We start from the raw sequence: 16,953 nt of genomic DNA, 5'->3' as shown, positions 1-16,953 counted from the left end.
GCTCCCCCTAATGCCAAAATTAAAGAGAAAAGTTAGGGTCTAGGCTAACTTCGTAATGTGTCTTGGAGTTTCTGACCCGGTTCCTAACAATAAGGACAGCTGTACTTCAAGTGCCTCTCAGTGAGTGATCTTTATTGAACTGCTCTTCAGGTGGCTGCCTCCAGAGATAGCCTCATGGCACAGTCACATTCCTACAGAAACCCAGATGTGTCAATCAGACTAGTTACATTTCAAAACCCAACCAGATGGAAATCCATATGACCAAATACCTTGGGACCTTTACATAATTGTGTCTCGGTGCAATATTTCTCTTGATTCAAGCATGTACCATTATTAATTCAGTTTAGCCACCATTAGTGATTCCTGGATTGTTTGTTTTTAACCTGTTAAACTGGTGGTAAACTGCATCAGTTTTATCACCACGGTGTTTCTTATTAGAGCAGGTGGCATGTAATTTCTGCAAAGACCAATAATGATTACAAATTCCATTGTAAAGCATAGCTGGCTAGAACATGGAATTCCTTGTTAAGTAATCTTATTGCATGCTTAATCATGAATTTGAATTATATCTGAAATGAAACAGCATTGCTTCCACTAAAGGATTTAATTATTAACTAGCTGTGGTAGTGTTATGGAGTCCCTTGAACCAATTCAGCATCAAATCTGCATGCAATGTAATTGAATTAAAAAGGAACATGCCAGATGTTTAAGTGTTTTGCAATGCCTTCACATTCTCTCTGCAGGGAAGGGCCAAGCTCCCTTCAGTAGATTTGTGTTTATTACTGTAAATGTATTTAGCACTCTAGGCCCAAGGCTGTCAGAGTTTATTAGCTGAATTTTATAAAACCTCTCATGCTGCTGGATTTTTATATTTTCTTTTGGAATATTAGCTTGTGACCTCCCTCATCAAATATCACTGCCTAATTACACAATATATTTCAGGTCCACGCTCGATGTTCCCTCAGGTTCAACATCTCCAGACAAGGCCAGAAAAGGCCTCTTGTTCTCTACAAATTGACAGCATACCTTGCAGCTCATCTGACTAGATATGGTGCAGTATGTGTTACCGGAACATCTTCATTTCCGATTTCCTCCCTCAAGTTACATACCATCCTGACTGAAACATGGATCACCATTCCTTTAGCACTGGATCAGAATCCTGGATTTCCCCAACTAACACCACGTTGGAGCCTCGTCATCACAAGGACTGCAGCAGTCATTTTTACAAAAAAAAAGTGACTTAAGAGTTTAGAAAAGCGAGTGTGATTCTCATAGAAATATATAAAATTCTAACAGGATTAGATAAGGTAGATTCAGAAAAAATGTTCCTGATGGTGGGGGAGTCCAGGGCTAGGGGTAATAGTTTGAGGATAAGAGGAAGCCTTATAGGATTGACATAAGCAAAAATTTCTTCACCCAGAGAGTGGTGAATGTGTGAAATTCACTACCACAGAATGTAGTTGAGGCCAAAATGTTGTGAGATTTCAGGAAGAAATTAGATATAGCTCTTGGGCCACAATGGATCGAGTGATAAGGGGTGGGGGAAAGAAGGGGGAAGGTGGATCAGGATGTTGAATTTGGTGACCAGTCATGATCAAAATGAATGGCAGAGCAGGCTCGAAGGGCTAAAACTCCTGCCTCTAATGTTTGCAATGAATATTACATGTATCACAATTATATGAAAGCAGCTCAGAGCACAGCATGATCTATGTAGGCAACTTGAATACAATGACAATTTTGAAATAAATGCAACACTTCCTTGACTGTATTGAAGCACCTCAGAGTGCAAGATGGTATACGCAAGACATCTGAATATTATTTCACCAGGTGGCACAGTAGCACGGTGGTTAGCACTGCTACTTCACAGCGCCAGGGACCGAGTTCAATTCCTGGTTTGGGTCTCTGTCTCTGTGGAGTTTGCATGTTCTCCTTGTGTCTAAGTGGGTTTCCTCAGATGCTCGGGTTTCCTCCCACAGTTTGAAAAATGTGCTGGTTAGCTGCATTGACCCGGACAGCGCCAGACTGTGGCAACTAGGTGAATTTCACAGCAAATTCATTGCACTGTGAAATGTAAGTCTTCCTTGTGACTAATAAATTAACTTTGTGTGATGGTCACTTTCAAATGTTTGTGATGTCCTTCAAGGTGTTTAACGAATAAAGTATTTTTGCAAAAAGAAAGCTGCTGCAGTCCAAGCCTTTTGACCAAGGTCAAGATCAGGTGTAATGCCTGTTCTTGTCAGCTTGGGTCTAGCATGCCCTTTTGTGGGGACCATGAATTGGATTCAATTTGAATTGGTTTTTGGAACAAGCAATGAGTTGGGTTAAGGACTTGCCCTGTTCCCTCTGCACATTGACTTTGTAACTCCAAGAAAGGGCTAAAATCTTTAAAAAGACTGCAGCAGTGCAAGGAGAAGGCCTAACAGTTCCTTCACGAGGCAGTGAGGAAAGAGCAATGATCACAGCCCTGGCAGCATTTTCCACTTCGCAGGATTGAATTTGAGAAATTAAAGATGATAAAAGACCATTGTTGCATGTATTGGATTCAACTGACTTTTGCTCACAAATGAATAAACAGTCTAGTGAGACAAGTTCGGCTGCAAGCAAACTGATTTATTTTTGCATGCAATTCATGAGCAAAATGTGAAACTTAGACATTTGTAACATCAAAAAATAATAATTGCTCAATTTAACCCATAGCATTGGAATGGCTTCATCTTTCAAATCAATTTCTGCTGGAAAAACACAGGAGCAAAAAATCTCTGCTGATAGTTCATAAGATATAGGAGCAGAATTGGACCATTTGGCCCATCGATCCACTCTGCCATTCGATCATGGCTGATATGCTCCTCATCCCCATTTTCCTGCCTTATCCCCATAACCCTTCAACCCATTATCAATTAAAAGTCTGTCTCACTCCTCCTTAAATTTACTCACTGTCCCAGCATCCACTGCACTTTGGGGTAGCAAATTCCACAGGTTCACAACCCTTCGGGAGAAGTAGTTTCTCCTCAATTCTGTTTTAATTTTGCTACCCCTTATCCAAAGACTATGATCTCTCATCCTAAAATGCCCCACAAGAGGAAGCATCCACACTACATCTACTTCATCCATACCTTTCATCTTGCATACCTCAATTTGATCTCCCCTCATTCTTCTAAATTCCAGAGTGTATAAGCAACAATGCTGACTCGCCCCAGCTCACTGAGGAGGGCTGGCTTCTCAAGTGGTGCCTCAAATCAAACGCCCTCTCTAAATCACTTTGATGACTTGTTCAGCCAAGACTCTACTGTGCCGTGAATTTACTCAAAAATACTGGACTCCGAGGTTTAAGGAGGCACTTAAGAACTAGGGTTATGCTCAACCTGCCTCTCCACTTTTTTTTTCATGTGTTCAATCTATTCATTTAAATATGCAGGTCCTTAAATTTATTTGCATAACCACATTCTGTGGCTGTGTGGCTTATTGGTTATATTCGGTAGAATTTATAAAGTTAAGAGGTGCTTTGATTGAAATTTAAGATAAAAAGGGATATAGATTGGGAGGAACTATTTCCATTCGTTGGGGTGGGTGGAGCCTAGGTCTAAAAGTTAGAGCCACACACATCAGTTGTGAAATTAGGCACAGAGGGTGATGGAAGTTTGGAACTCTCTCCCATAAATTGATGCAAGACCAATTGTCCATTTTAAATCTATATTAATCGACTTTTATTAGCAAAAGATACTCAGGAATGAGACAGAGGTAGATGGTTAGGTTGCCAATCAGCCATGATCTCAGTGGATGCTGGGACAGGCTCCAGGGGTTAGCTGGTCCCCTCCTCTTTCAATGTTCCGAACATCAGTGTGGTCAAAATGGGGGGCAAGATCATCAAAAGTGATTTCCCCGCAATGCTCAGTGGCTATTTGTTGTGCTAGTGAACGCTCCCCATTAAATCATAGGAAATTTACAGAAAGAGGCCACTTGGCCCATCACACCTATCCTGTCCAAAAAAAGCCAGCCTGCCTAATCCTACTTTCCAGCATTTGGTCCAAAACCCTGCAGGTTGAGGTGCATTTCCAGATATCTTTTAAACAAGTTAAGCATTTCTGCCTCCACTATGCTTTCAGACAAGTTCCAGACCTCCATAACACTGAGCATAAAAATGTTCCCTCATCTCCCCTCTAATCTTTCTACCCATCTCTTAAATCTATGCCCCCCTCGTTACTGACTTCTCTACTAAAATAACAGGCCTTTCCACTCCATCCAGGTTCCCTACAATTTTAAACATCTCAACCAAATCTTCCCTCAGCCTCCTCTGCTGCAAGGAGAACAATTCCAGCCTATCCAATCTTTCCTCATAGCTGCAATTTTCTAGACTGAGCAACATCCTCGTAAATCTTCTCTAAGTTCAAGAGTCACACGGATAAGAACTGTGTTAAAAAGTAAGTTACATTTTATCTGTCTAATTTGTTTAAACAGTAATGTTGCTGTCCCTTTAAAGGGAGGGAGATGTTGAGTCACGATGTATTGTGCTAAGCTCAACTGCACCATCACACCTCCTGCACCAACGTACCTTACCACTTACCTACATGAAAATCCAATTGCCATTCCTTAGCCACACATCTTTTCTCCCTGGATCTTTTCAAATATCAACACCTAGTCACGTAACTTGGTTCCATCATTAAGTAAATCAAGTCTAAGAATTACAATCCTCTAACTTATTCACATTAGTAGTAGCAGATTGAAACTGCAGAACTCCAGTGGTCATTGCAATGTACTCTTGAACACTTTCCCATTTCCACCACCTTGAACTTTTTTTATTCATTCATGGGACATAGCGTTGCTGGCTGGCCAGCATTCCTCATTGCCCAAGGGCAGTTGAGAGTCAACAACATGGCTGTGGATCTGGAGTCACATGTCAACCAGACCAGGGAAGGATGGAAGATTTTTTCCCCTAAAAGACATCAGTGAACCAAATGGGTTTTTCCAACAAATCGACAATGGTTTCATGGTCAGCAGTAGATTCTTAATTCCAGATATTTTTTATTGAATTCAAATTCCACCATCTGCCATGGCAGGATCAAACCCAGGTCCCCAGAACATTAGCTGAGCTTCTGGATTAGAACAACAATAGCCTAGCAATAATCCCACTAGGCCATCTCCTCCCCCAAATGGGGAGTAACAAAGGCCCCACATAAATACATTTGAATTAAGTTTCCAAGAAATAAGGAAGCATGCTACTTTTCATGTTGTCACAAAAAGACTTCTTGGCTGCATCAGAACATTCCATGCTCCACACTGACCATTGGCTTAAAACCTAAATGTCATTGGATCCAAGTAAATAGGACTTCCCCAACTCACAGACCTAAGGTATACCGCTGCTTTGTGGATAGTTCTCAGTGGTGCGCTTGTTCCCATTGGTGATCCAAGTTCATTAGCTTTTCATTATCAGTCATGACAGCAATTTGAGATTTTATTGGGCAGCTGCAGCGGCACAAAGGCAAAGTCCTGCAGGCCTTTCACCAATCTCGCATGGTACGATTGCCTTTTGGGATAATTTAAGTAGGTGCAGGACCTTCCAGGAGCAGCATACGACATAATACAGCAATTGGGAAAGATGATTTTTTAAACAGTGTACTCTATGTAGGGAGATTGTTCATCTTAAAGAGTCATTATGAAAATAATTCTTGGGATAGCAGGGAAGGAAATAAGGTTTTGCAGCTGCTAATATGCATTAAAATAAAATAGAAATGCCATTGTGGTGCAGCACATGTGCCAGACATTAATCATAGAATCCTTACAGTGTGAAGTAGGTGATTTGGCATATTGAGCCTGCACTGATAACAATCCCACCTAGGCCTGATCCCAGTAACCCTGCGTATTTACCCTAGCTAGTCCCCCTAAGAGGCAATTTAGTGTGGCCAATCAACCTAACCCGCATATCTTTGGAGTGTGGAAGGAAACCACTCAGACACGGAGAGGATGTACAAATTCCATAGTGACAGTCATCCAAGGCCGGAATTGAACCTGGGTCCCTGGCACAGTGAAGCAGCAGTGCTAACCACTGCTGCCCTAATGGCCTAGATTCTGCTAACAGTGGCAAAGAAATGGATTTCACTTTTCACACTGTGTATAGTTATCCAATTACTTTTTGTGTGTTTGACAGCTGGGATTTCCACTAGTTGGGCATCTGATTCACTGTGGCACCCTCTACAAAAGATCTGTGGTGTCTGACCAGGGAAAGCTGCAATGAGGTTCTTTAATCAGTTGGTTTAAAAAAACCTCACTGTGACATGCAGACTGCAAACCAGGAAGTTCAAAATAAAAGAATGAAATATACATTACATTTAAATCATTGCACAAGAAGCACAAAAATGGGGCATCCAGATGGGATTAAGAGAGAGAGAAAAAGAAAAAGAGACATTGCACAGGACTTTCCATCCCTTCCCACCAGTGGGATCTTCTGATCCTGCTGAAGGTGATCCCCTATGACAGATTCCTTGGCAGCAGGATGGGTGAGCCATAGATATCGGAGGGACCACAAGGTCCAAAACATCTCTTCCTCAAGTCTTACTTTGCACCAGGTCCCATTCCCCTATCATCCCAGTACTCACGGTATACATTGTGGCATGGGCACAGTTAAACAATTATATATCATCCTCATTTTCAAATCCCTTCACAGCCTCACCCTCTGTCTAATCATAAAATCATAGAATATCTACAGAGGGAGGCCATTCAACCCATCAAGTCTCTGACTGAATATCTTACCCAGGCCATCTACCCTGCCCTATCCCTGTAGCCCCATACATTTACCATGGCTAATCCATCTAACCTACAAATCTATGGACACCAAGGGGTAATTTACCATGGCCAATTCCATCTAACTTGCACAACTTTGAGGTACGGGAGGAAACTGGAGCACATGAAGGAAAACCACATAGACATGGGGAGAATGTGTGTGTGTGTGTGTGTGTGTGTGTGTGTGTGTGTGTGTGTGTGTGTGTGTGTGTGTGTGTGTGTGTGTGTGTGTGGAGTTTACACAGTCACCCAAGGCTGGAATGGAACGGGGGTGCCTGGCGCTGTGAGGTAGTGGTCTCGTTCAGCCCCTCATCCTTCAGGAGATATCTGTGATTATCTCATTCTGGCCTCTTGCGCATCACTAATTTTAATCCCTCCAGCTGCCTAGACCCTAAGCTCTGGAATGCTCCCCCTCCACCTCTCCACTTCTCAACCTGGCTTTCCTCCTTTTAAGGCAGTCCTTAAAAGCAATCGCTTTGACCAAGCTTTTAGATACTTGACCTAATACCACATTAAATGGCTCAACATCACCTTTCAGTTTATAGCACTCCTATGAAGTACAGTGGGATGTTTTATTAGTTGAAGGCAATAAACAAATAGAAGTTTTTTTATGTCATAGTTCAGATCCTGAGAAAGCAACTTCAGAAAAGTGATACATCACTGTCAGCTTAGTGAGCCCAATACTCACTATGCACATTGCCTGCTGCTTCACACCACCTACTGCTCCATACAGCCCACACTGGTCAACTCTACATACTCTTCAACTGATCCTTGCCCTCCATAAAATGACAAACCACTTTTAGTTTTTACTCCATATTATGGAGCATTAAACATATGTCTCTGAAAATGCCGCTTCAGCGTGACTTGCAGTTGTACAGAAGGACCCACCACCATTAAATCATCTTCAAAGGTCACAAGGCCACACTTGAATATTGGAAAAATCAGTATGCTCCACTTGTCGACTGCTGTTGACTTAGATTATCTCAGCTAAGCTACTTCCTTGTGTCACACCTGCCTTACACGTGATAATTCAAAGTGATTTCATGAACTAGGAACACTTTGAAGTATCCTGTATTCCACACTAAGCAACATACACAACAAAATGTGAACTTAGGACTAAACAAAATACAGCTATCATATAATTTCCAAGCGACTTTCAATTGAAAATATAAGCAAAGATGGATAGAAAAATAAATGGAAAATATTGGAGATGAAAGCATTGCGAAATAGCATTTGAAGAGGCACTGGGTGAAATAATTTACATGCAAATACTAAGCCAACGCAAAATACATGAGCCTCATCAAAGCTGTACTCTCTATTCAATGACCTCTGCTTAATAAATTCAGAACAAGACAATCGCTTCCCATGCAGATAAATGATGGAGTGTACTACACAGAACAGCTAACCTTTTTGAATGCATAACACATTCTTTCCAAATTAGTCTAATAAAGGTCTTCCAAATGGATAAATTATAGGCAGATGGAGTTAGATCACATTAAATAAATGGGTTTTCTTCTGGTCTTTCATGACTGCAGAAGTACAAAGAACAAATTATTTCATGGTCAAAGTCTGCGGTACAGTCTAAATGCATTGCCAATGGCACAAAACACCACATAAGCTCAGTAAAACGTGGCAAGACATGGAGGACAAGATTACCTCCCCCCACCACACACACACACACACACACACACACACACGGCTACAATGGTGAAGGGACAACGTTTTACAGTTGAGCAGTCACCAATATTTGCTCACTTGCAAGTCAGGACACATTGACCTACAATGGACAAATAGGCCACTGGGTATGATATAAAGCCTAACAGATGTTTTAAAGTCTCACCTTTAGTTTCACATCTCTCCCCCAGACTTCTAGTCTATACGGACTTGTCTTAACCAGAGCATCAATTTGAGCATTATGATAGTTCCAGAGACCTTGGATGAGGCAAAGTGAGGTTAAAAAAGAGCCTGCTGTGAAATTGGACGTTATGAGAAGATGAGATAGATTCTATGATGCCCTCCAATGTCAAATAGCCTGTCAACATTCACCAGGCCAGGCTCACACATGGAGAATGGCTACCCCAGGTGAGATACTGTACTCCTGTCACAGCAACATCCTGTAGTCAGAAGCACAGAAAGAAGAAAATAACCACTCTCTGATCTGATCAACCCATTTATTGGAAAGTCCTTTCAAGGGAATTTGAGAAAGTTTCACTTCCTGGTCAGACATCTCAAACGTGCCAGCAGCTGGGGGAATTTAAGCATATGTTGAAATAGGTTACAACAAATAAACTGACACCACAAAGTCACTAAAATGTAATCACCTCCCTAATACCCAAGAATTTAACACAAGCAAGTTACCTCATCTCATGAGCAAACCAGCCTATTCAAGGAGGTCAAGCAGTATCTGTGGAGACAAAAACAGATCTAACATTTCAAGTCAATAGGAAAGCAGAGATGCCTTCAGCAAGAGAAGGGGCTGGGGGAAGAAGAAAAGATAGCAGGCAGGATTCTCCAATCTTATTTCGTTCCCACCCCGCTGCCAGTGAGAAGGGAAAATCCCACCCAGCTAACCTCCATTCATTGCTGCGGCACTGGAGAATCCCAGCCATGGATGAGGTCAGAAATTTCTGGCAAAAGTCTGTGATAGGGTGGAAGGCAAGATCGATAATGCAAGGTACAAAAGGGAGTGGTTAAGGGGTGAGTAAAGAATCAAAAGTTGTGTCTAGAGGTGGTGTTAGTGGCAGAAATGGGCAGCACGGTGGCACAGTGGTTAGCACTGCTGCCTCTCAGTGCCAGGAACCTGCCACACCATACATTTCAGCTCTCAATGCTTCCACAATAGAGTTCCCATTATCCTCACCTTCTACCCACCAGCCTCTATATCCAATGGATCACACTGTCTGCGTGGACTTTGTGCATTCTCAATGTGTCTGCATGGGTTTCCTCCGGGTGCTCCGGTTTCCTCCCACAGTCCAAAGACGTGCAGGTTAGGTGGATTGGCCATGCTAAATTGCCCCTTAGTGTCGGGGGTTAGAAGGGTAAATAGATAGGGTTATGCTTGGTGCAGACTCAAAGGGCCGAATGGCCTCCTTCTGCACTGTAGGCATTCTATGATCTATGAAATCATGAACATCTACTCTCCAAAAGCAAAAGCAAAGAAAGCAACAAAACCTGGAAAAAAAAGGAAAAAAAGAAATCAAAATGGAGGGAGGTTATGACCTCTAACTATTGAAGTCAATGTAAAGCTGTACAGTGTCTGATCAAAAGCTGAGGAGCTGCTACTCTAGCTCACATTGGAACACTGCAGGAACTCAAAAGGCAGAAAGGTCAGAGTGGGGGTAAGGCGGAGAATTAAAGTAAAAATGTGACTGGAAGCTCAGGGCCATGCTTGCAGACTGAATGTACGTGTTCTGCAAAGTGATCATGCAGTCCTACTTCTGGTCTCACCCGAACCCCATCTCGACTCCACATTGTGAGCAGCAAAGACAGTGTATGAAATTGAAAGTAGAACAAGCAAATCAAGGAGTGTTTGGGGCCTTAGACAACAAGAAGGGAGGACATAAATGAGGAGCTTTTGCTTCCCTTGCACTTGCAAGGAAAAAGTGCCATGGAAAAGAGGGGGAATGTTGGGGAGGACTGAAGAGCTGATCTGGATGTCAGGGGGAAATGATTCCTTCGGAATGCTGGAAGAGGAGGGGAGGAGAATGATGGGTGGGATTTTCTGCCACGCCATACATTTCAGCTCTTGCTGCTTCCACAATAGAGTTCCCATTGTCCTCACCTTCCACCCACCAGCCTCTACATCCAATGGATCATCCTCCACCATTTCCACCCAACTCCAGTGTGTCTACAAATATCAGATTAATACAGTGGAGTCCATAATCACCAGGATAGATAACCAGAGTGGATCAAAGCAAAACCATAATGGTAGCATGAGGAGATTTTGGGATTGATGCACAATGAAATAACAGATGGATGTAAGGCTCAGATCAAAGTGTTCTTCAGAAAACGAAAACTCATACCGCCCACAACTAGCTTATTTAGCAGGGAAATCATTTTACTGCAACATAATTCCAAGTTAACACCACAGTTTCACAGATGAGCTAACTTTTAATTTGCTTATAATAAAGTGAAGATGCCAGCATTGGACTGGGCTGGGCACAGTAAGAATCTCACAACGCCTGGTTAAAGTCCAACAAGTTTATTTGGAATCATGAGCTTTCGGAGCGCCGTTCCTTCATCAGGTGAGTGGCGAAGAAGGGCCAGCGTTCCAAATAAACCTCTTAGCTTTAACCTGGTGTTGTGAGACTTCTTACTGTGCAATAAAGTGGTTATTGCCACTATTCCCAGACATGTGGAACTTTTGTGGTCATGACAACTGAAAGAAGCAAAAGTTGGCACCACCAGCACAGAACTGTAAGGTGATGAGGCTCCAAAGCAGAAAGGAGATGTTAAGTAGCAAACAAAGTAAAGAATACAGTACTAAAGATGCACTACACTTGTATATTAGATAACTAACTGGCAATGCCGGATTTAGGCTTAAACTCATTAAGCTGCAGTTTAGGGCTTCACAAAGTAATGGGCCTCAGTTCTCTGCCTGGACAAACATAAAGAGGCTACTTCAACTGTAGCTGACAGTTATGGCTCAATCATTGGTGATCTTAATCATCATCATCACACTGAAGACAATGAAACAGGTGATAGGAGAGAGGTTGGCATTCTGGTATGAGATGCCAGTCTGTCTTTCAATTTCTCGTCTCCTTAACCGTCTCCGGCAAGATCCATTTCAAAATGGAATTCAGCCCAGAAAGATTGTTTAGATCTTGGAGATGTGGTTCATGAGCTCAGGTGAACTAGTCAGAGCATCACAAGCATGGAGCATTTTACAGCAAAACCAGCAAGCTGGCAGCAAGCATCAACATTTCTGGGCACAAGACAATCACTGATCTCTTCTTGGCGGATGCTCTCATGTTACTGAATGATTCATGTTTCCTGTATTTGTATCACTAACCTGTCAAGACTTCTCCATCACCCTTCACTAGACTGCATAGTACACCTCCTAGAACTTCCGGTCCTGCTCCCAATGCCATGCACTTCCAGATATTTGATACTGCATTTGCCTAACACCCATTCACATCTGAACCAGACCTTAACCATCCAGGATCTTACTGTGGATTTCATGGCTTTGACGGCAAGTTTCCTCACAGGCGGCAAAACCTGGCCCATTACCCAAGGCTTTGCACCCAGCTATACTTTCCACCATCTGCTCCATCAAAACCATCATGGTGACACCGTGCCACCAATCATCAAGTTGCAATTTAGCCTTTATCTATTCCTCTGGCAATTCTCTCTTTACCCAGTCCCACACCTTAGCAGAATTTCTAGTATTTCCCCCTTAGCCTCTGGGTGCAGAAGCTGCTGAACCAGCGATTACAACCCAGCTCAGCTCCCTTTCCTTCTCCCATGTAGAATCTATAGAATCTCCACAGTCCAGAAGGAGGCCATTCAGCCCATCTAGTCAGCACCAACTACAATCCCACCCAGGCCCTATTCCCATAATCCCACATATCTACTCTGCTAATTCCCCCGACACTAGGGTCAATTTAGCATGGCCAATCAACCTAACCCACACATCTTTGGTATGAGGGGGGAAACTGGAGCACCTGGAGGAAACCCACACAGACATGGGGAGAAGATGCAAACTCCACACAGACAGTGACCAAAGGCCAGAATTGAACCCAGATCCCTGGCAGTGAGGCAGCAGTACTAACCACTATGCCACCCTTCCCATTCCCCTAAAGCTCCATAGGAATTCTCCCACTCATATTCACAGCTATCCTCTCAATCTTGCCAAATCTCTCCTTTCAAAGTCTCTATCACTCATCCCTCTGCATTCTCTGAGCAACCTGATAAAATGCATCAGTAAATCTGATCACAATGGGGACAAGATCCTATCCTCATCTGACCAGAAGCAGGAACATGACAAATTTACTTCTTCCTTTCTTCTCCTCTGATTACAACAAAATTAATCATTGCTACCCACAAATATTTGTAAAAATCCCAGAGAATAAACAAGCACTCGGGTAGTCAAGGCTCGATGACCATTATAAACTGGCCAATGTTCATTTCCATTTGTTATAATTTGTTCAGTAACTTAATACAGAAACATCCCCATTGATTTCAGCTTCTTTCAATATCAGCTTTCATCAGAAGATCTTTGTACACCTAGATCTGTTTGTCAAATAGTTCAATAATGAATATAATGCAATATGCTTGGATAAAGCTCACTTTAGCATCCTTATGCTAAATTATTCTTGCTGCTACTTCAGATCAAGAACATGGTTAAATATTATTTGCAGCTTTTCCTAGATTATAGGGAGAACTTGTGATTTTAATCCCCTAAAGTGCTTTATTCCCTAAAAAAGATTATGATCACAAGCGACTTGGATTTCTGATCAACAGATGTTGAGAATCAAGGCTTGAAGATGCATGAACACTATTGTAACTGCGGCTCTTGAGTATATGTACGTAGGTGAACCAAAACTGGAATAAATTAGTTCAGTTGGGTACTATAATATCACATGAATACACTAGTGTTTTTGCCCTACCATGATATAACAACATTGAAAAATGAGCTTGCTCTTTTAACGCCTCAGCATATCCAAACCACCAGTGAATTCAGTTGGCAAATAGCAAGATCCCATAAATAATAAATGAAATGAATGACATCTCTCTATCTATTAGGTCATGTGGGTCAGGGAAGAGTATTGGCCAGGATACTAGGAGACCTCATCAAAAAAAAACCCCTCCACCCAATCAGGAAAACAGACCCTTGATTTAACACCTTGTCCTCAAGACAATAGCTCCAACAATACAACTGTAAAGCAGCATTCAGGAGTTACTACACCTGGATTGAATGTTAAAGAGACTGAGCAGCTTCTCCTGGATAGGATCAGCCCTACTACAGCAGTACAGACTGAAAGAGAAATGTCTTTCTGGTAGTCAGTGTGGTAATTACAAAGCACAAGGCATTTTTAGTTTCGGTCGGTCACAACCACTCTTCGACAGCATATATCTAATGGAGTGATGCTTGAGATTTAATTACCCATCTAAGCTCTGTTAACTGCATTATAAGCAGCTTCCTTGATTAAAAAAAAATTAAAATCTGCAAAGAATCATAGAAACCCAACACTACCATTCGGCCCATCGAGTCTGCACTGACAACAATTCCATTCAGACCCTATCCCTGTAATCCCATATATTTACCCCACTAATCCCTCTAACCTACGAATCTTGGGACACTAAGGGGCAATTTAGCATGGCCAATGCACCTAACCTGCATATCTTTGGACTATGCTTTCTCTTTAAAATAATTGAATGAGTTCAAAATTTCTGCAAACAAACTCACATAAACAGCAATGTATTAAAAATTTGCTTTTTTTTAAAAGGTGTTTGGTGAGGATTGAATATCGCCTAGAATACCAGACAGATCTCTCTTTGAATTGTACTATAAAATCTTTTCAGTCCATTCAAGGGTACAGACTGGTCTCCATTTCACAGCTCATCCCAAAGATTGCACTTTGAGCAGTGAAGCATTCCCTCTGTACCGAGTGTGTCAGCATAGATTTTGTACTTAAACCACTTGTCAGACTTGTACTCACAACCTTCAACTCAGAGAAAGATGCTACCAACTGAGGTCAGGTTGATTGGCCATGCTAAACTGACTCTACTGTCAGGGGGATTAGCAGGGTAAATACATGGCGCTATGGGGATAAGGCCTGGGTGGGATTGCGGTCAGTGCAGACTTGAGGAGCCGAATGGCCTCCTTCTGCACTGTAGGGATTCTATGATTCTACGATCCAAAGCTGATATCTGAACACACAGCATGGAGAACTTTCAACAAAAACTGTTCTTTTTACATGCGCTCCCACTCTTAACCAGTCTAAGATTCCAGGAAGAAGAATGCAGAATGGCTAACTTCAAACAAAAACCTTAACAATTAAAAATATCAAATATTATTTCTGAAGATTGGCAATGGCAGGAAAATGGGAATATATAGAGTAAGCTCACTACCTGCATGTCCCGCTTGGTGATAAAGCCCTTCTCCTCTTTGTCACACAGCTGGAAGAGCTCATGGGCCTTTTCCAGTGTCTCATTGCGAATGCCTCGTCCATTTGGATTTGCTCTGGTGCCCCTGGTCGTCCCTCCAGAATTGGTATCCGCTCCTCCTGTGGACCAAGCATCAGCCCGGGTCTCTCTCTTCCTGGACATCACCTGCTTGCTTCTCCAGCCCAGCAAACAGCACGAGAGCTCTGCGAGCTCGCCACTGTGAGGGACAACAGATAAAGTGCATGTGTTTACATCATTCATTGAGGCTTTCTGATATTAAGTAGCATCACTTAGCAACAGCCCACTTACAGCCGTTCTAAAGGTACTCCGTGCATTGCTGTTAAATTAGTCTTTTTTCCTTTTGTCCAGCAGAGAAGGGGAAGGGGAAATGCACAGAGGAAAACAGGATGTACAGCTTTGTCAGGAACAGACAGAGCAGAATTAGGGAGCTGGTAATCTATGTTCTATTTCGAAGCAAGCACTACATTTAGGGAACATCTAAAGCAAGGAATAGAAATTGGACATTTAGCCCCCTTCTTCCACCATGTAGCTCAACACTTAAACTCCATCCACCTGCACCAGTTCAGTTTCTGTCCTTCCCTCACAGCTTGGATTTGACATTTACCACTGACCTAGCCTTAACAGGTTTTTTATCAGAAATGATTCAAGTTATCGCAACTCTTATGTAAAGAAGTGTTTGCTGACATTGCCCCTATACAGCATAGCTTTGTGTTTTGAGCTTAGCTGCAAAGGGATGGAAAGAAATGTGAAAACAGGTTATTCAGGGACAGGGAGAGATCCTATCCAAATCCGATCTGATATGCTACAACCAAAGGCAAACCACACTGTGCAAACTGAAAGGGCTGACAGAATGCCCAAGACAGAATTTATGTAAACCTTATGTTCACATGCCCAGGCATTGACATGAGTAAGGCTTCACTGCTTGTGCCATGCAGTAAGTACTTCCATCCATTACCACTAACTTTCAGAATCAGAATCACAGTGCAGAAGAGACCCTTCAGCCCTTCAAGTCTGCACGACACATAAAAGACCCTGACCTGCCCATCTAATCCTACTTGCCAGCACTTGGCCCATAGCCTTGAAAGTTATGGCATGCCAAGTACTCATCCAGGTACTTATTAAAGGATGTGAGGCAACCTACCTCCACCAGTCCCCCAGGAAATGAATTCCAGACCGTCACCACCCTCTGGATAAAAAAGCTTTTCCTCAAATCCCCCCTAAATCTCCCACTCCTCACTGTTAATTTGTATCAACTCATAACTGCCTATTCAACCGTAACTTAAATGTTCCATCTCTTCTGCACCACTTCTGGTGCAATCGCATCCTTCCTGTAATGTGGCAAACAGAACTGCACACAATACTCCAGCTGTGGCCTCACAAGTTCTCTACAACTCCATCATGATCTCTCTGATTTTGTAATCTATACCCCAATTAATAAAGGTGAGTGTGCCATACGCCTTTTTCACCACCCTCTTAACCTGCCTTCAGAGATCGCCAAGGTCCCTTTGTTCTTTGGAACTTCCTAGTGTCAGGCCTTTCATCATGTACTTCCTTTACAGGCTTTAACATAGAAAATATCTGGGGGCTGGGTGAATCCTGGGCGCAGCCACCCATTTTGTGGTGCTGTGAATGGTGGCAGTGCTGTCATATTGCTCTGCGAGTACATTCAGTCGCCAATTTCTAATGAGTTGAATTGCACACAAAATGGTTATCATAGATAGAGGTTTCCAGCATGGAAATAGGCCCTTTGGCCCAACTTGTCCATGCTGTCCTTTTTTTTTAAAAAAAAGCCCCAAACTAGTCCCAATTGCCCGCATTTGGCCCATATCCCTCTATACTCATCTTACCCATATAACTGTCAAAATGCTTTTTAAAAGACAAAATTGTACCCATCTCTACTACTACCTCTGTCAGCTTGTTCCAGACACTCACCACCCTCTGTGAAAACACTGCCCCTCTGGACCCTTTTGTTTCTCTCCCCTTTCACCTTAAACCTATACCCTCTAGTTTTAGATTCCCCTGCCTTTGGGAAAAGAGATTGACTATCTA

General features: G+C 42.5%; 1 protein-coding gene across 2 annotated transcripts in view; it reads right to left on the bottom strand.

Moving 5' to 3' along the window:
* The window catches only part of LOC145343922 (EF-hand calcium-binding domain-containing protein 4B-like), a 163,623-nt gene that overhangs the window by 84,166 nt on the left and 62,504 nt on the right, over positions 1-16,953 (bottom strand). Inside the window, exon 2 of one of the 2 annotated variants that reach the window (XM_080190455.1) lies at positions 14,848-15,100. The exons of the other annotated variant lie outside the window; for it this stretch is intronic. Within the exon in view, the coding sequence (XP_080046581.1) occupies positions 14,848-15,045 (198 nt within the window). The 5' untranslated portion in view covers positions 15,046-15,100. The remainder of the gene's footprint in view (positions 1-14,847; positions 15,101-16,953) is intronic. 2 annotated transcript variants of the gene reach the window in all.

Source organism: Carcharhinus amblyrhynchos, chromosome 6 (genome assembly GCF_965287045.1).
Source record: "Carcharhinus amblyrhynchos chromosome 6, sCarAmb.v2.hapA, whole genome shotgun sequence".
In the NCBI taxonomy this organism is placed as follows: Eukaryota; Metazoa; Chordata; class Chondrichthyes; order Carcharhiniformes; family Carcharhinidae; genus Carcharhinus; species Carcharhinus amblyrhynchos.
The sequence above is the reverse complement of the archived record's forward strand: the minus strand, read 5'-3'. Positions and strand labels throughout refer to the sequence as shown.